The sequence below is a fragment of the Rattus norvegicus genome, chromosome 2 (genome assembly GCF_036323735.1).
Source record: "Rattus norvegicus strain BN/NHsdMcwi chromosome 2, GRCr8, whole genome shotgun sequence".
Classification (NCBI taxonomy): Eukaryota; Metazoa; Chordata; class Mammalia; order Rodentia; family Muridae; genus Rattus; species Rattus norvegicus.
In genome coordinates, this window is record NC_086020.1 from 8815510 (window position 1) to 8835072 (window position 19563).

At 39.6% G+C, this 19563-nt stretch overlaps 1 protein-coding gene across 17 annotated transcripts in view; it reads left to right on the forward strand.

The window, feature by feature from the left end:
* Positions 1-19563, forward strand: part of Kiaa0825 (KIAA0825 homolog) — a 561052-nt gene that overhangs the window by 209253 nt on the left and 332236 nt on the right. For 13 of the 17 annotated variants that reach the window (XM_017591153.3, XM_063281463.1, XM_017591156.3 and 10 more), the window contains one exon: positions 8411-8575. The exons of the other annotated variants lie outside the window; for them this stretch is intronic. In XM_017591153.3, coding sequence (XP_017446642.1) covers positions 8411-8575 — 165 coding nt within the window. The remainder of the gene's footprint in view (positions 1-8410; positions 8576-19563) is intronic. 17 annotated transcript variants of the gene reach the window in all.

A 19563-nucleotide genomic window follows, 5' to 3' on the forward strand; every position in this document is an offset into this window, starting at 1 on the left:
TGACTTTCAAAACTCAAGACAATCATTTTGTTAATAACTTTGTGGAGACCAAACAGCCTGCAAGGTTTTTACAAGTGGTATCAAAAGAACAAACAATTGTCACATTGCTAGTTGTCAGTTGAGTGGCCTTTTTGGCTAAGTGATGTTTGAATGATGTGGACTAACATATCCTTTGCCTATTGCCTCCAAACTAATTCTTGATGATACTTCTTAGTTCCTAATGATAGTCCATTGTAATATAAAAGCAACCTAGCAAATATATAATATTTAAAACGTCCCAGGCATGGAGTTTAAAGGCTTTACATGTATTCTTTCACTAACTCATGATAGTACTGTGTTGGCACACACTACTCAACAGAGAAGGAAGCTGAAACACAGACAAAAACTAAGTTGCCCAGCTAGTAGGCAGCAGAGCATTGCTGGATTCATGCAGTTGGCTTCAGGGGTTTGTGCATTGACCTCCAAACCACAAGGCTTCAAGCACAGTCTCATAATGTACAGCAAGTTACAGTGCTGAGCAAGTGTAGGGAGCAGCCAGCAACCACAAAAATATAACTGCCATAGTGTGCTTTGTGTTCAACTATATTGCTAAATGCCCAAAGGGAACCAAGGAACAGAGCTAGCAACCTAGAGGCTAATGTTTGCCTAGCACTAGTGAGTGACAGTTGACCTAAAATTAATGAATCAGCTCAAATTCTCTTGTCATGTATATAATTTCCTGTCATGTAACATAATTATAGATAATATCAGACATTCCTGCAGAATCTAGCTTTGCCTTTTGTTGCATATGAGTACCATTTCATAAGTATAATCAGAGCCTCCCTTTAGGAAATGCCTTAAAGCCAAAATGGGCTCGTTCTCAGTATTCTTAGCTCACCTAACACTGATGTTATTGGCCGTGTTTACAATAATGATAATTGCACTACTGGACTTTGATTAATCGATGTTTTCTTAATTGAATTTGTAACATATACTTACTGAGAGCAGGAGAAAGTACCTCTGTGCTTCCCAATGGCCTTTCTGGGAATGACAGTGGACTAAGTAACATGGAGAATCAGTATAGCCTCAGAAACAGCAGTCAATGCTGTTGTGTCTACAGAGATATGGGTGGCAATGTAGGTGGGTGGATATGGTATGATTATATCAATCAAGTTTGTTGTTAAGGTACAGACACCCACAAGCTGATGATGTAGTTACAGCATTGTATCTGATTGTGTCTGATTCACCAGGTTGGAGGTTTTGACAGGCTCCAGGCGATGTTGCTCTTGCTCTTGTTGTCCCACAGCTTGTTGAGCAGCAGAGCCACTGTGAGCTGCAGACCAGCAGAAACAGCATACCATTTTATCTCTGCTTCCTTACTCTGTTCAAACAGCATACCTTGCAGATAGAACACATTTCAACAATTTTCACTAAGTGGCTGAAGCGAAGGCTCATAGTTAAGAAAACTTGCTGCTCTTGCGGAAGGCTACAGCAGGTAAAAACACTTGCTCTGAAACCTCCAAGCCTTGATCTGAGTTTGACCCTTGGAAAACACACCAGGAAGAAAGCCCCAGATGCAATCATACACTAGTGTCTTGTAGATGAAATTTCTCTTGTTTTGGATACCTATGTGCCTGATCAGGGACTTCCCTAGCAGCTGTCATACAGATGAGAACTAGGTAAAATATGTTTTTTTTTCAGATTCTATTAGTAATACTTGAGAGTCTTCACAAATATGATGTTTCATCCCCACGGAATCAGATCCAATCTTCTTGACAATGAGTGAAATATGTTACTTCATCTTACTTTGAAACTTCAAATGTCTTCTATGACTACAGGAACATCTGTTGTTCTTGGTAGTTTTAGTGTACTTCTATGTAATTTTAGATGAGTAATGGGATTGGACATCAGCCTACAAGTGACCCTGCTATCATGAGCTTTTGCGCATGTTTCCCCTAAGAAACTCAATGGGATTTCACACGGTAGTTTTTTTTATGACCCTTCAGCTGTTAAGACTATTTTGCAAATGAGGAAACAGATACAGAGAAATGGGATAATTTTTCCACATGACTTTTTCAAGTGATCCTCGTTAAAGGTAAGAAGAACCATTGTTTTCTGAAAGTAAATGTCTTAGGTGAATTAAAAAGAGAACACAGTAGTTTAGAGATGAGTCTTTTTAGAAAGGGTGAGTTTCTGGAAATTAACTGGTTGGTTTTATAACTAGTTTCTCTATTAAACTAATATTGAGTGGGCATCAAGTAGTTTCAAGCACTGTTAGAAGCTGTGTATGCAACTGTCATCTTGGTACATCAAGCTTAGTTTCCAGGGGTTTGATTGTTGGTGAAAAGTGGAGAGGACAAACCTTATAAATGATAGAAGTAAATGAATATACAAGTCAGAGAAGTTCAACTAAGTCAGAACCTGGAGTGCTGCGCTCTGATGGGATGGCAAATAAAGGCAGGAGTGCTAAACGCAGCATAATTAAACCAACTTGCAAATCAGATTCAAATTTTACTTTGTTGTTTGTCATAATGAACTATGTTGTGACACGTAAACATTGTTTCCTTCACGCTGTTTTATGTGATATCGAACCCCACCCCCACCATGGATAGTGTATAGGTCTTCTGTTCTGGGTTTCTTGTTCTGAATTCTGTAGATTCTGTTCTTACATTTTTGGTCTAGAATCTTTGTCAAAGATAATCTTCCAGGCTTTTTGTTGTTGTTATTGTTATTGTTGTTGTTAGTGATGCTGTTGGTGCCTGGTTGATCCAGCCTTCCTGAGCACATGGCTTATTCTACTGTAATATTGCTGCCTACTCTATCTCAGCGACTCAGCAGGAGCTTTTCACTGGCATCCTGTAGAAAGTAAAAGTTATACAGCCTTGGAGAGCAAAATGCTAGTGTACAGTGTACATGTAAATCTGTGTTAGTAATAAAAACAGTCTCCTGGAGCTTTAGAGTTCTTTGTTTAACACAAATAAATCTCTTAGAAGCACTAACAAGTCTAGTGTTTAAAAAGAGTTTAAAACGGTGTTCACAGTGAAAACACCCCTTCAAATAATATAGACAAGAAGAACTGGTTTAAACTTTTGTATTCATTTTTAATGTATAAAATGTTGATGGACGCAATGCAATTTGAAGTAGCAGCAGCATCACTGAGTATTGTTACTGGTTAACCCTGAGTTAGACAATAGAACTTCAAAACTGCCAATACTAAAGTATTAACTCCAGTCCATCTAATTCTCCCAGCTCTCTTCTGTCTACTTTCCAAAGACCCAGTGGTCTGAAAACTCAACATGGTCTTGCTTAGTCAATTCTGTCTTAGTTAAAGGGAAATCATTGTCAAAAGAAAAGTCCCACAGTCAGGTATATCACAAAAGAAAAACAAAACACCGCAATTAATCCACCATGTTGAGATTCTGGCCTCACAACCTTCACTAGCACCGAGAATGAGAGGGGGAGAAAAACTATGTAAGAGTGATTCAGCTCTAAGGAAGACAAGAATGACCAGGACAAGGTAGATTTTGGTCATATTGGAGAATTTCTCGTGAGTAAAATTATGGTGGCTAATGAAAAAGGAAATGATATTTTTTTGCACAGTGATGCCTTAGGTAGCTAGAGCTCATTATTTATTCATTTATTTCTTTATTTGTTTATGGAGACAGGATGTTGTTCTGTAGCCTTGGCTGGCTTGTCTCTCTTGGTCTATCCTTCTACCTCATCCTTCTGAATATACCTTGCCAATTTTCCTCTCTTTCACTATTGAAAGCATCATACAAACATACCTAAAGAATTGTTAGCAGACAAACCAATGTCTTACCCAGAGGCAGAAGAAAGAAGGCAGAAACAAAGAAAGGACTAGACTTGCATTTGAGAGAGAAGAAGCAACTGCAAGAGAGAAGTAATGTCTTGCTTCACGCATTATAAAGTTCATGGCTAGGCACTTAAACAATAGGCCACCTTAAACATAGACATTTGTTTGCCATAAATATTGCTGCAGCAGCTTTTCATAAAGAAGAGCAATGAAAACAGAGTAGCCTGCATATTTCTTATCTTTTTAAAAAGAATATTTATTTTAAACTTATTTATGAGTATACCAGCCTGCTTGGATTTATGTATACCTCCTGCATCCAGGAGCCTCTTGAGGCCAAAGAAAACGTCAGATCCCATTAAACTGGAATCATAGATGACTGTGAGCTATCATATGCCATACAAGGACAGTAAGCATTCCTGCAGCCCAGCGTGAATATTTTGATGTGTGCACTATTGTCCCAAATATGACTAATCAAGAAGAGCATGGTCTAGTGGGAATTAACTACGTTAACTTAGTAATGCTTGTTTAGATTCCCCATGAGCCTGTATCTATAGAAGTGAGGGCTTTGCTTCTTCCCTGGTACAGAGAGAACACCTCTGAGTGATGCCTCTTGACCTGCTTTAAAGGAAAGTAGAATTCTTTTGTTCCTTGCCTCAGAAGAGAAGGTCAGAGAGAGCAGAAATGATTTTCCTGTATTCCCAAATGCCAAGTTTGGGAACTACCATGTCCTGAACCTCACCAAGACTAACTTTGTAAGTGGGTGAAAGTCAAAACAAACAATAAAACAAAAAATACTATAACAATTAAATTGTGCTCAATTCCACTCTGTTAACATTAACCTTGTGTCTGTCCTTCTGTCATCTAGTGCCAGCAAAAATACATGGGTCTCCCCTGACTCTGGAAAAAAAAGTAGGTTAAAAAAAGTGAATCCACAGTGAGTTTCCACTGAAAGGACTTGGGGAATAGCAGAAGAAGAAAGAACAGAAGACTACCCTCAAGGATATAAAGAAAACAAATCAAAAGGAAAAGAAAACTAATGACTGAGTGTTTGACAAAGGCCTAGCTTTTTACCAGGTTCCCAAGACACAGCCCTAAACACATCTACACTGTTTGGTGCCTCTCTTCTACCAGGCCTTATGGGTTGGAGAGAGAAATTTCCGATCACTCACATTATCTCTAACTCTAGTTCTAAGGTATTCATTGCCCTCTTCTGGCCTAGCAGTCACCAGGCATGCAAACAATTTACAGATATACATACAGGCAAACATTCATTCTCATAAAGTTAAATAAAAAATTCAAAAATGAATGAAAGGATGCTACTATCATTTATGTCGGACAACAGACACAAGCAGGAATGACAGTCACGGGCCCTTACTTTGCTGTCCTGTGCATATCTTGTTAAATATCCTATGCATAATATATAATAAGAATAGTACTTTTTTAAGAATTTTATACATGAGCACTATATTCACATCATTTTCATGCCTATGTCCAACATCTAACTCTTCCAACTGCCTGTCAAATTCAAGACCTTGTTTTCTTTATGTAATATATATATATATATATATATATATATATATATATATATATATACTATTGATGTATTGAAGGCATCTAGTATTACTAGTATTATTCATTTGTACAAATGTTTAGAGCTGACCATTTTGGATTGAACTTGTCAAGGACCTAGCTCATCTTGGAGAAAACAAACTCTCTCTCAGAAGCCATTGATTGACTATAGTTTTAAATATAGTTAAATCTAGGTGGAGGCTTGTGAAAATTCCCCCTTCCATGTTGGCATGTGATCACCATAGCCATTGTGCAGGTCTTGTTTAGGCAACTTTATTATTGAGACTTCATGGGTGTGACTTGCCTGTCAGGATTGGAAGACATATCTATGAGTAGAGCTGCCAGTCTCCTGACTCTTCCAGTGCCTCCCCTTCTGTGATGTTCCCTGAACCCTGGGTGCAGAGTTGGATTCTAGATGTACTAACTGGAGCTGGGCACCCTGACACCTTTTTCTGCCTTCCGATTATCTATGGATCTTCATTGTATCTAGCCTTCATCTGTAGGGTAAAGACACTCTTTGCTGAGGGATGAGAGCTAAGTTATCTAAGGATAGAAAGGGGAGTTTCTCTTGTGGCACTGAGTAATGGGGATTTTTGTCAGGTAGTCTGTATGGAGTATTACCACCTTGTATGGCATGTGTGCATGCTGCACAAATGAATGTGTATGCATGTGTATACACACACACACACAGAGAGAGAGAGAGAGAGAGAGAGTGAGAGAGAGACAGAGAGAGAGAGACAGAGAGAGAGAGATCTCTAAATGACAATTCTTGTTAAATGTGTTTTTTGATAACTCCGTGCATGTAGAAAGTGCATTCTGATTTTCCTCACCTTTCCCAGTCTTACCTGTCAATCCCCCTGACCTCTATGTGTTCCTTTTCAGTATCCTTATCATTATGGTTTGTGATCCACCAGGCCACATAGACTTAGATCTATTCATTAGAGTCTGGTGGGCTCATCAGTGGGTTCACAATGGAAGCAATGGCTCCCTCTGCCTCCGATTCCATCAGAAGCCAATAGTTCAGTAAAGGGGGATGTCCCTGTGTAACTCTCCTTGCAATGACTGATAGTCGAGAGACCCATTATTATTATTATTATTATTATTATTATTATTATTATTATTATTATTTAATCCTTTTTTTACAGTCTAGTCTTCATCTCCTTCCCAGTCTGTCTCTGACCACTCCCTATCCCATACCTCCTCCCCCCAACCCAAGTAGGGACTCCAAGAGGATGCCCCTACTCCTCAGCTCCTACCCCTCCAGACCTCCACACTTCCTGGGACTTCAAGTCTCTCAAGGGTTAGGTGCATCTTCTCTCACTGAGGCCAGACCAGGCAGTCCTCTGCCGTATATGTGTAGGGGGCATCAGACCAGCTAGTATATGCTGCCTGGTTGGTGGCTCAGTGTCTGAGAGATCTCAGGGGTCCAGCTGAGTTGAGACTCTTGGTCTTCCCATGGGGTCACCCTCCTCCTCAGCCTCTTCCAGCTCTTTCCCAATTTAACCACAGGTGTCCCCGGCTTCTGTCCATTGGTTGGGTGCTAGTATCTGCATCTGATTCTTTCAGTTGCTTTTTGGGAAGAGATAAATCTTTAACAGGCCCAGTGTAGGTGGCAGTAGTTGCTGTGAGATCATTATTTAATGACTTTGTAATAATGCCCTGAAGATACCATTTCTCAGTCCTTGAGTGGACAGCATTCTAGATGGACAAAAGAAAAGGCGATGGGGAAGCACATTTAATGACCCAGCAAATGAGTCTCAGGGTTGAACAGCATGCTTGAGAATTGGAAAATAATTCCAGAAAAAATATCTTATTTCTGTTTTTTACTGTAGCACATTAATTTTTAGTAACATTCTTCCCCAAATAGTTACCTAAAGCATCTTCCAGCCCACTCTACCAGCTTATCAAATATTGTCAGTACTCTACTTGGGGAAGGTCCCTGTTGGTCATGAGCCCATCTATGAGCTGACCATGGTGGGTAAGTGTGGTACTTGTCTATCCCAGGTAACAGAGTCAGTGTCAAACACACACACACACACACACACACACACACACACACACACACACACACACACACAAATAAGCAAATAGTTTATATTGCATGGAGAAGACAAAGAAGGTGGACAGCAATGACTAGTTCACTAAAAACTAATTTGGTTAAAATTGATATTAGTAAGAAAAACTAGAAGTGCTCGCTTCATAAAATTTATGGTATTTTTTTTTAATTTCTGGATAAGAGTGGCCTCTTAAAAGCAAGGCCAATAAATAAAATTTTTAAGAATTTTAAAGAAATGTCTTCTTTACCAATGACCCTAGATTATATTACTAGAAGTCATTAAAAATAATATAAGGCATGATTTGATACTACCTTTAACTCAATAAATATTTTGTTTATTATGATATAGTAGTTTATTATTCAAGCAAAATAGGAATTATTTCTCAATTCTATGTGCCATATAAATTCAATAATGCCTGATCCTCTCATTACTGAATTCTAAAGGAAGCCATAGTCAGCCAGAGGCTGGATGCTAGGGGCAATAAAATAGCTTTGTAGTTTTATAATTATTCATGAGGTTTAGTAAAGGAACTGATCAAAAATGTGCTTCGTTCTGAAATGATTGTGTCAATATACTTAGGAAATATTCACAATTTGTTTTTCAGAGTTGATTCCATGATTCAAAGAACATGAATTTTCTCATGCTTCACTTTTAGTTTTCTGAGCTATCTTGGGTTTAAAAACTATTTCTTGAATGTAAATTATTTTTAAATGAAAATTTAGACAAAAAAATACCTTCAGATAAAAAAAATTCTGACATACAGGAAAACTGGCCTCACTTCTTGAAATGATATCATTATGGTTCTTCTCACAGATATTTTATAATAGCTACCCATACATAGATGCATCTGAACTGCTGATGCTGAATGATTGTATCTCTCAGAGAGTGTGGGCTTCTCAATTGCAACTAACAAGCAGCTGTGTGTCATAGCACAAGGCCAAGAGAAGTGATGAGAATAAGGTTTCTTCTCCTCATCCCCACTCTTTTCAAGAACAAGCTGCTGGCATGGAGAGTAAGCAGAGTGCAGGCTGCAGTGTGGTGGGCACCATCTTTGAAGTTCTGTATTGGTGTCACTTATCCCCACAGACATTTGGAAATGTATTTACGAGCCACATGGAAGAAGAACAACTCTGGGACTTTTTGTGCAACATTCCAGGTAGAAGAAATTTACTGCTTATAAAGTAAATGCTTTATTGATACTTAAATGGTCTTTAAATGTGTTTTCAAAGTTTGATGCACAACAAGTTTTGCCGACTCTTGTTTGCAAAGGTCTACCATGTACCTTTTTATTATAAGGGCTTCTGTTTAGAATTATTAACCATTTGTCTCTTGTCAAGTGGGATGCATTTTGGATAAGATAGAGAGAGTCATGAAGGGAAAAATTATAGAATGAAGGTATCTTTTTTAATTTTGGAAAGTGTCCTATTATAGTACTTCAGTATTTATTTAGCATATACTATATTTAGCATTTTTATTAACTTGAGTATTTCTTATATACATTTCGAGTGTTATTCCCTTTCCCGGTTTCCGGGCAAACAACCCCCTCCCCCCTCCCCTTCCTTATGGGTGTTCCCCTCCCAACTCTCCCCCCATTGCCGCCCTCCCCACAACAGTCTAGTTCACTGGGGGTTCAGTCTTAGCAGGACCCAGGGCTTCCTCTTCCACTGGTGCTCTCACTAGGATATTCATTGCTACCTATGAGATCAGAGTCCAGAGTCAGTCCATGTATAGTCTTTAGGTAGTGGCTTAGTCCCTGGAAGCTCTGGTTGCTTGGCATTGTTGTACAAGTGGGGTCTCGAGCCCCTTCAAGCTCTTCCAGTTCTTTCTCTGATTCCTTCAACGGGGGTCCTATTCTCAGTTCAGTGGTTTGCTGCTGGCATTCGCCTCTGTGTTTGCTGTATTCTGGCTGTGTCTCTCAGGAGCGATCTACATCCGGCTCCTGTCGGCCTGCACTTCTTTGCTTCATCCATTTTGACTAATTGAATGGCTGTATATGTATGGGCCACATGTGGGGCAGGCTCTGAATGGGTGTTCCTTCTGTGTCTGTTTTAATCTTTGCCTCTCTATTCCCTGCCAAGGGTATTCTTGTTCCCCTTTTAAAGAAGGAGTGAAGCATTCACATTTTGGTCATCCATCTTGAGTTTCATTTGTTCTAGGCATCTAGGGTAATTCAAGCATTTGGGCTAATAGCCACTTATCAATGAGTGCATACCATGTATGTCTTTCTGTGATTGGGTTACCTCACTCAGGATGATATTTTCCAGTTCCAGCCATTTGCCCACAAATTTCATAAAGTCATTGTTTTTGATAGCTGAGTAATATTGGATTGTATAGATGTACCACATTTTCTGTATCCATTCCTCTGTTGAAGGGCATCTGGGTTCTTTCCAGCTACTGGCTATTATAAATAAGGCTGCTATGAACATAGTGGAGCACGTGTCTTTTTTATATGTTGGGGCATCTTTTGGGTATATGCCCAAGAGAGGTATAGCTGGATCCTCAGGCAGTTCAATGTCCAATTTTCTGAGGAACCTCCAGACTGATTGCCAGAATGGTTGTACCAGTCTGCAACCTCACCAACAATGGAGGAGTGTTCCTCTTTCTCCGCATCCTCGCCAGCATCTGCTGTCACCTGAGTTTTTGATCTTAGCCATTCTCACTGGTGTGAGGTGAAATCTCAGGGTTGTTTTGATTTGCATTTGCCTAATGACTAAAGATGTTGAACATTTCTTTAGGTGTTCCTCAGCCATTTGGCATTCCTCAGCTGTGAATTGTTTGTTTAGCTCTGAACCCCATTTTTCAATAGGGTTATTTGTCTCCGTGCAGTCTAACTTCTTGAGTTCTTTGTATATTTTGGATATGAGCCTCTATCTGTTGTAGGATTGGTAAAGATCTTTTCCTAATCTGTTGGTTGCCATTTTGTTCTAACCACAGTGTCCTTTGCCTACAGAAGCTTTGCAGTTTTATGAGATCCCATTTGTCGATTCTTGATCTTAGAGCATAAGCCATTGGTGTTTTGTTCAGGAAATGTTTTGCAGTGCCCATGTGTTCCAGATGCTTCCCTACTTTTTCTTCTATTAGTTTGAGTGTGTCTGGTTTGATGTGGAGGTCCTTGATCCACTTGGACTTAAGCTTTGTACAGGGTGATAAGCATGGATCGATCTGCATTCTTCTACATGTTGACCTCCAGTTGAACCAGCACCATTTGCTGAAAATGCTATCTTTTTTCCTTTGGATGGTTTTGGCTCCTTTGTCAAAAATCAAGTGACCATAGGTGTGTGGGCTCATTTCTGGGTCTTCAATTCTATTCCATTGGTCAATCTGTCTGTCTCTGTACCAATACCATGCAGTTTTTAATCACTATTGCTCTGTAATACTGCTTGAGTTCAGGGATAGTGATTCTCCCTGAAGTCCTTTTATTGTTGAGGATAGTTTTAGCTATCCTGGGTTTTTTGTTATTCCAGATGAATTTGCAAATTGTTCTGTCTAACTCTTTGAAGAATTGGATTGGTATTTTGATGGGGATTGCATTGAATCTGTAGATCGCTTTTGGTAAAATGACCATTTTTACTATATTAATCCTGCCAATCCATGAGCATGGGAGATCTTTCCATCTTCTGAGGTCTTCTTCAATTTCTTTCTTCAGACTCTTGAAGTTCTTATTGTACAGATCTTTTACTTGCTTGGTTAAAGTCACGCCGAGGTACTTTATATTAGTTGGGTCTATTATGAAGGGTGTCGTTTCCCTAATTTCTTTCTCGGCTTGTTTCTCTTTTGTGTAGAGGAAGGCTACTGATTTATTTGAGTTAATTTTATACCCAGCCACTTTGCTGAAGTTCTTTATCATCTTTAGTAGTTCTCTGGTGGAACTTTTGGGATCACTTAAATATACTATCATATCATCTGCAAATAGTGATATTTTGACTTCTTCTTTTCCGATCTGTATCCCCTTGACCTCCTTTTGTTGTCTGATTGCTCTGGCTAGAACTTCAAGAACTATATTGAATAAGTAGGGAGAGAGTGGGTAGCCTTGTCTAGTCCCTGATTTTAGTGGGATTGCTTCACGTTTCTCTCCATTTAGTTTAATGTTAGCAACTGGTTTGCTGTATATGGCTTTTACTATGTTTAGGTATGGGCCTTGAATTCCTATTCTTTCCAGGACTTTAATCATGAAGGGTGTTGAATTTTGTCAAATGCTTTCTCAGCATCTAATGAAATGATCATGTGGTTTTGTTCTTTCAGTTTGTTTATATAATGGATCACGTTGATGGTTTTCCGTATATTAAACCATCCCTTCATGCCTGGGATGAAGCCTACTTGATCATGGTGGATGATTGTTTTGATGTGCTCTTGGATTCTGTTTGCCAGAATTTTATTGAGTATTTTTGTGTCGATATTCATAAGGGAAATTGGTCTGAAGTTCTCTTTCTTTGTTGGATCTTTGTGGTTTAGGTATAAGAGTAATTGTGGCTTCATAGAAGGAATTCGGGAGTGATCCATCTGTTTCAATTTTGTGGAGTAGTTTGGATAATATTGGTATGAGGTCTTCTATGAAGGTCTGATAGAATTCTGCATTAAACCCGTCTGGACCTGGGCTCTTTTTGGTTGGGAGACCTTTAATGACTGCTTCTATTTCCTTATGAGTTATGGGGTTGTTTAACTGGTTTATCTGTTCCTGATTTAACTTCGGTACCTGGTATCTTTCTAGGAAATTGTCCATTTCCTGTAGATTTTCAAGTTTTGTTGAATATAGGCTTTTATAGTAAGATCTGATGATTTTTTGAATTTCCTCTGACTCTATAGTTAGGTCTCCCTTTTCATTTCTGATTTTGTTAATTTGGATACACTCTCTGTGTCCTCTCGTTAGTCTGGCTAAGGGTTTATCTATCTTGTTGATTTTCTCAAAGAACCAACTTTTGGTTCTGTTGATTCTTTCCATGGTCCTTTTTGTTTCTACTTGGCTGATTTCAGCTCTGAGTTTGAGTATTTCCTGCCTTCTACTACTCCTGGGTGTATTTGCTTCTTTTTGTTCTAGAGCTTTTAGGTGTGCTGTCAAGCTGCTGACATATGGTCTCTCCTGTTTCTTTCTGCAGGCACTCAGAGCTATGAGTTTTCCTCTTAGCACAGCTTTCATTCTGTCCCATAAGTTTGGGTATGTTGTACCTTCATTTTCATTTAATTCTAAAAAGTCTTTAATTTCTTTCTTTATTTCTTCCTTGACCAGGTTATCATTGAGTAGAGCATTGTTCAATTTCCACGTGTATGTGGGCATTCTTCCCTTATTGTTATTGAAGACCAGTTTTAGACCGTGGTGGTCTGATAGCACGCATGGGATTATTTCTATCTTTCTGTACCTGTTGAGGCCTGTTTTTTGACCAATTATATGGTCAATTTTGGAGAAAGTACCATGAGGAGCTGAGAAGAAGGTATATCCTTTTGCTTTAGGATAGAATGTTCCATAAATATATGTTAAGTCCATTTGGCTCATGACTTCTCTTAGTCTGTCCACGTCTCTGTTTAATTTCTGTTTCCATGATCTGTCCATTGATGAGAGTGGGGTGTTGAAATCTCCTACTATTATTGTGTGAGGTGCAATGTGTGTTTTGAGCTTTAGTAAGGTTTCTTTTACGTATGTAGTGCCCTTGTATTTGGGGCATAGATATTTAGGATTGAGAGTTCATCTTGGTGGATTTTTCCTTTGATGAATATGAAGTGTCCTTCCTTATCTTTTTTGATGACTTTTAGTTGAAAATTGATTTTATTTGATATTAGAATGGCTACTCCAGCTTACTTCTTCTGACCATTTGCTTGGAAATTTGTTTTCCAGCCTTTCACTCTGAGGTAGTGTCTGTCTTTTTTGTCTGAGGTGTGTTTCCTGTAGGCAGCAGAATGCAGGGTCCTCATTGTGTATCCAGTTTGTTGATCTATGTCTTTTTATTGGGGAGTTGAGACCATTGATGTTGAGAGATTTTAAGGAATAGTGATTATTGCTTCCTGTTATATTCATATTTGGATGTGAGGTTATGTTCGTGTGCTTTTCTTCTCTTTGTTTTGTTGCCAAGACGATTAGTTTCTTGCTATTTCTAGGGTGTAGCTTGCCTCCTTATGTTGGGCTTTACCATTATTGTCCTTTGTAGTGCTGGATTTGTAGAAAGATATTGTGTAAATTTGGTTTTGTCATGGAATATCTTGGTTTCTCCATATATGTTAATTGAGAGTTTTGCAGGATACAGTAACCTGGGCTGGCATTTGTGTTCTCTTAGGGTCTGTATGACATCAGTCCAGGATCTTCTGGCCTTCATAGTTTCTGGCGAAAAGTCTGGTGTGATTCTGATAGGTCCGCCTTTATATGTTACTTGACCTTTTTCCCTTACTGCTTTTAATATTCTTTCTTTATTTTATGCGTTTGGTGTTTCGACTATTATGTGACAGGAGGTGTTTCTTTCTGGTCCAATCTATTTGGAGTTCTGTAGGCTTCTTGTATGTCTATGGGTATCTCTTTTTTTAGGTTAGGGAAGTTTTCTTCTATGATTTTGTTGAAGATATTTACTGGTCCTTTGAGCTGGGAGTCTTCACTCTCTTCTATACCTATTATCCTTAGGTTTGAAATTCTCATTGAGTCCTGGATTTCCTGTATGTTTTGGACCAGTAGCTTTTTCTGCTTTACATTATCTTTGACGGTTGAGTCAATGATTTCTATGGAATCTTCTGCTCCTGAGATTCTCTCTTCCATCTCTTGTATTCTGTTGGTGAAGCTCGTATCTACAGCTCCTTGTCTCTTCTTTTGGTTTTTCTATATCCAGGGTTGTTACCATGTGTTCTTTCTTGATTGCTTCTATTTCCATTTTTAATTCCTTCAACTGTTTGATTGTGTTTTCCTGGAATTCTTTCAGGGATTTTTGCGACTCCTCTCTATGGGCTTTTACTTGTTTATTTATGTTTTCCTGGAATTCTTTCAGGGATTTTTGTGACTCCTCTCTATGGGCTTCTACTCGTTTATTTATGATTTCCTGGAATTCTTTCAGGGATTTTTGCGATTCCTCTCTGTAGGCTTCTACTTGTTCTCTAAGGGAGTTCTTCACGTCGTTCTTGAAGTACTCCAGCATCATGATCAAATATGATTTTGAAACTAGATCTTGCTTTTCTGGTGTGAACGGATATTCCATGTTTGTTTTGATGGGAGAATTGGACACCGATGGTGCCATGTAGTCTTGGTTTCTGTTGCTTGGGTTCCTGCGCTTGCCTCTCGCCATCAGATTATGTCTAGTGTTACTTTGTTCTGCTATTTCTGACAGTGGCTAGACTGTCCTATAAGCCTGTGTGTCAGGAATGCTGTAGACCTGTTTTCCTGTTTTCTTTCAGCCAGTTAGGGGACAGAGTGTTCTCCTTTCGGGCGTGTAGTTTTTCCTCTCTACAGGTCTTCAGCTGTTCCTGTGGGCCTGTGTCTTGAGTTCACCAGGCAGGTCACTTGCAGCAGAAAAGTTGGTCTTACCTGTGGCTCTGAGGCTCAAGTTCGCTCGCGGGGTGCTGCCCACGAGCTCTCTGCGGCAGCAGCAACCAGGAAGATCTGCGCCGCCATTTCCGGGAGCTTCAGTGCACCAGGGTTCCAGATGGCGTTTGGTGTTTTCCTCTGGCGTCTGAGATGTGTGCAGAGTGCAGTCTCTTCTGGTTTCCCAGGCGTGTCTGCCTCTCTGAAGGTTTAGCTCTCCCTCCCACGGGATTAGGGTGCAGAGAACTGTTTATCCAGTCTGTTCCTTCAGGTTCAGGCAGTGTCTCAGGCGCAGGGGTCCTGCCGCTCCTGGGCCCTCCCCTACGGGAACCCAGAGGCCTTATACAGTTTCCTCCAGGGCCAGGGATGTGGGTAGGGGTGGGCAGTGTTGGTGGTCTCTTCCGCTCTGCAGCCTCAGGAGTGCCCACCTGACCAGGCGGTGAGGTCTCTCTCCCATGGGGTCTGGGAGCAGAGAGCTGCTGCAGGCTGGGATCCGCGGGTCTATATTTAGCTTTTTTAACCTATAAAATATTAGTAAGTTATTACAAGTATTTTGTGATACACGTATTCTGTAAACTGATTAACTAATGTCACTTGACATAAGCTAGAGGCATGTGAAGACAGACCCTCAATTGGGAAACTTCCTCCATCCAGATTGCCTATAGGCAAGTCTGTAGGACTTTTGCTTTTTCAATTAAAAATAGATTTTTATACAGTATATTGTAATCACGGTTTCTCCTCCTCCATCTCTTCCCAGAACCTTCCCATCTCCTCACCCTTACAAACCCTCTTTAAAACAAACAGGCAAAAACAAACAAACAAACAAAACCCAAAACAGAACAAAACAAACACTGAACATGAAAAGAATTAAAGAACAAAGAAAAATCATGAGAACTACATGTACCCAACACACACACACACACACACACACACACACACACACACACACACACACAATCCATATATACAAAAACAGAAGCCGTAATATACAAACAAAATATTTTTAATAAATTTTGTTTGTTTGTTTGGTTGGTTGGTTTTCTTTTTTTTTTTTTTTTTCAGAGCTGGGGACCGAACCCAGGGCCTTGCACTCGTTAGGCAAGCACTTACCACTGAGCTAAATCCCCAACCCCCAAACAAAATATTTTTAATGTTAAAAAATGCCGAGATAAACCATGACAAGACAAAATATCATCCACTGCTAGGTCTGGGCCCTTCAGTAGATGAACGTGGTTTGTACACCCACGAAACTCCACTGAAGAAAACTTTTTTCCTTTGCGAGCAGTTGCCACTTGGAGATGGTTCCTAAGTTGGGGACGGCAGATCTTGTCTCCCCTGCCCTCCCCCCAGCATTCTGACTCAGAAATGTGCAGACCTTGTGCTGGCTGCCACAGTCTCCGTGCGCTCACCAGTCCTGTTGTGACAGGAGAACATTTTTCACTGCTGTCTTCCATCACTCCTGGCTCTTTGATTTTTTTTGTTTGTTTTGTTTTGTTTGTTTGTTTGCCCTGGCCCTGAGGGAAGGAGTTTGAGGGAGATACCCCATTTAGGACTGAATGTTCCAAGGTCTTTCAGAGTTAGCACATTTTCCAGTTGTGGGTCTCTTTTTGTTTCCTTCTACATACTCTAGGATTAAGCTTCTGTGAATGTGACTGAGCGACACACTAGAGTATAGCAGAATATAGTTAGGGGTCATTTTACTGCTCTATTTCTCTAACAGAACTATTCTGTTCTGAGCCAATGTCCTATCTTGTCCCAGGTTCATGGCCCCCTGAACATTCTCAGGAATGGGTTCCATCTCATGGAGTGAGCCTTTAATTGTAGGTAATTTCCTTAATTCAGATTGGTGTAGAAGGGCCCAGCTCTCAGTGGGCAGTGCCACTCCAGGGCAAGTGCTCCTAGGTAGTATAAGAAAGCCAGATGAGGAAGACAAAGAGAGCACCAGTAACTATGCTTCTCCATAGTCTCTGTTTCAATTCTTACTTCCAGGTTTCTGCCATGCTTGAGTACCTGTGTTGACTTTCTAAGGGCAGTGTATTGCCTGAAGTGCAAGATGAAATACATCTTTCCTCCCCACATTGCCCCCAAAAGGTCATAGGCTTTTAATACAACAATAGAAAGCAAACTAAGACAGCAATAGACCAAACTATCCGTTATTTTTATTTAGATATGTGGGCACCCATTATTACAAATATAATGCTTTTCTCTTCAAAGTTAATATGCTTCATGTGTGTATGTGTGTATGCATAACATGTGTGTATGCATAACTATATACTTGTGGTATGTGTGCATGTACATGTACCACAGTGTGTGTGTGCATGCATGTACATGTGAGTGTTTGTGTGTGTGTGTGTGTGTGTGTGTGTGTGTGTGTGTGTGTGTGTGCTGATCAGAAAACTTCTGTTGATTGATCCTTCTACCTTGTTTTAAGTCATGGTCTTCCTTGTTCTCTGCTGCTATGTTAATACTCCATTCTACTTGGTCCTCAAGCTTCCAAATGATTCTTCAGTCTCAGTCTCTCATCTCACATATAAATGTTGAGATTCTAGACATGTGCTACCATGTTATTGTTTCGTGTTGTGCTCTTGAATTGAAGAAACAAACCCTTGGCTGCCAGACTTGTATGGTTAGCTTTTTTACCCACTGAGCATTTCTACCCATTGGGATGACAATAGTATATGTTTCCATGTGTGCTATTATGCCTTACTTCACCAACACAGAATATTAAAGGTAGGGTGCTGTATATCTGAAGTGTTCATTGAGTGCTTACCTTTAGGTCAGGTAATAGTTGCCACCTTGCTTCAGCCTTAATATCCCATTTTAGTTTCCTCTTTTGGTCTCTTGGGGATAAAGAGGTGAAAGCGTAGAGGCTACTGTCTTTATCACTTTCCTCCACTTCTCTTTGACGTCAGTGGGTTTGTTTTCAGCCTCTGTTTTCTTATCCCCTGCCTTAGTGTTACTTAGGCTCCGTGTGGAAGCTTTGACTGGCTCAGAGCCATGCGGTTTCCAGACTTCTTGGACTGTGACTGTGGCCTTCTTATGACTTAGTGTTGAAGTCATTGTTGTTCATCTTCTCTGCTCATTATCCTTATGACATTGCCAAAGATAACTTCATATGCTGGGCTCAAAACCAGAATCTGTCATGTGAGGATGCTGTAGCAATTATCCTTTCAAAACTTTATCTCTTAATTTTCTTGCATTCACACACTGCTTCTCGATTCTCCAAAGGAGATGCCGATTTCTTTCTTTGTTTCTTCCTTCCTTTGTTTGTTTGTTTGTTTCTTTTTTTTTTTTGAAAACACAAGATTGGGTTGGGGATTTAGCTCAGTGGTAGAGCGCTTGCCTAGCAAGCATAAGGCCCTGGGTTCGGTCCTCAGCTCCAAAAAAAAAAAAAAGAAAAAAGAAAACACAAGATTTATTTGTTTATTATGTTCTGCCTACTTATAGACCTGAGTGCCAGAAGAGAGTACCAGATTTCATTGCAGGTGGTTGTGAGCCACCATGCAGTTGCTGGGTCCTCTGGAAGAGCAGCCAGTGTTCTTAAGCACTGAGCCATCTCCAGCCCAAGAGGTAGATTTCTTAGTAACATACATACATACAAAAAATGATTTGCTCCAGATTTGGTTGTTAAGGAACAGGAATTAAACAGCCATCAGAGCCCACAATTCCCTGCTGTTTGAGCTCCTTCTGAATTCTCCTAAACAATGATAATCAGTTAGCCCCATGCTTCAAATGCTACTTATTATTCTTCAAGTATTAAATTCTTGATTGGTATTCTCGGTCACATAGAACATTTTCTTTGAACATGCATGAAAATTTCTTAATTGCTTATGTTTTTATTCTTTGAAATTAAGGAAAATTTTAATAAAGTTTCTTTTGTTTTTGTATGCTCTATTAGGTCTGAAATGACAATTTTAAAAAAAATTATTCCTGTAACAATTGAAAAATGTGTATTTTCTTAACCCAAATACCAATGTGTACAACCTGGTTTTTATACCTCGAGGAAGCTCTGCTATGAGCCTGAGGCTCACTTGAGTTATGACATCTTTCAGTTCCCTCCTAAGAACCCCTAAGTGTTACATTGTAGGGGAAAATAGTGGACCCACAGTTATCATTGATTTTCTTATGTACTTGTCTGTGAAATATGTTATTTTCCTCCAAAGAGTTTTAAATAAAAGTCATAAAACATGAAAAGTAAGTAAAACTTTAAATACCTTCCTTCAGTGAGCAGTGGTGGTACACACCTTTAATCCCAGCACTCACGAGGCAGAAGCAGGCTGATCTCTGTGAGTTCGAGGCCAGCCTGGACTACCGAGGCTTCAGAGTCAGTTCCAAGACAGCCAAAGCTAACAGAGAATGTCTGTCTTGAAATAACCCAATCAAGAAACAACCAAGAAACCTTGTCCATCCCTTTTCTCTCAGGTTTTGTAGATATGAACAGAGGCTCCTCCTGTATCAAATGGTTTTTCATATGGTGGTATTGATTTGAAATATAAAATTAGATGATAACAAATTCATTAAATTATAGGCTACAACCCAAGTTTTGTGTTTTTATGCTTCTGTTTCAGTACATTTAATATGAAAATTAACATTTATGACAGAAAAATGAAATTAGAAACTACTACTGAGTGACACTTCTTTTTTGTTTTACTCTT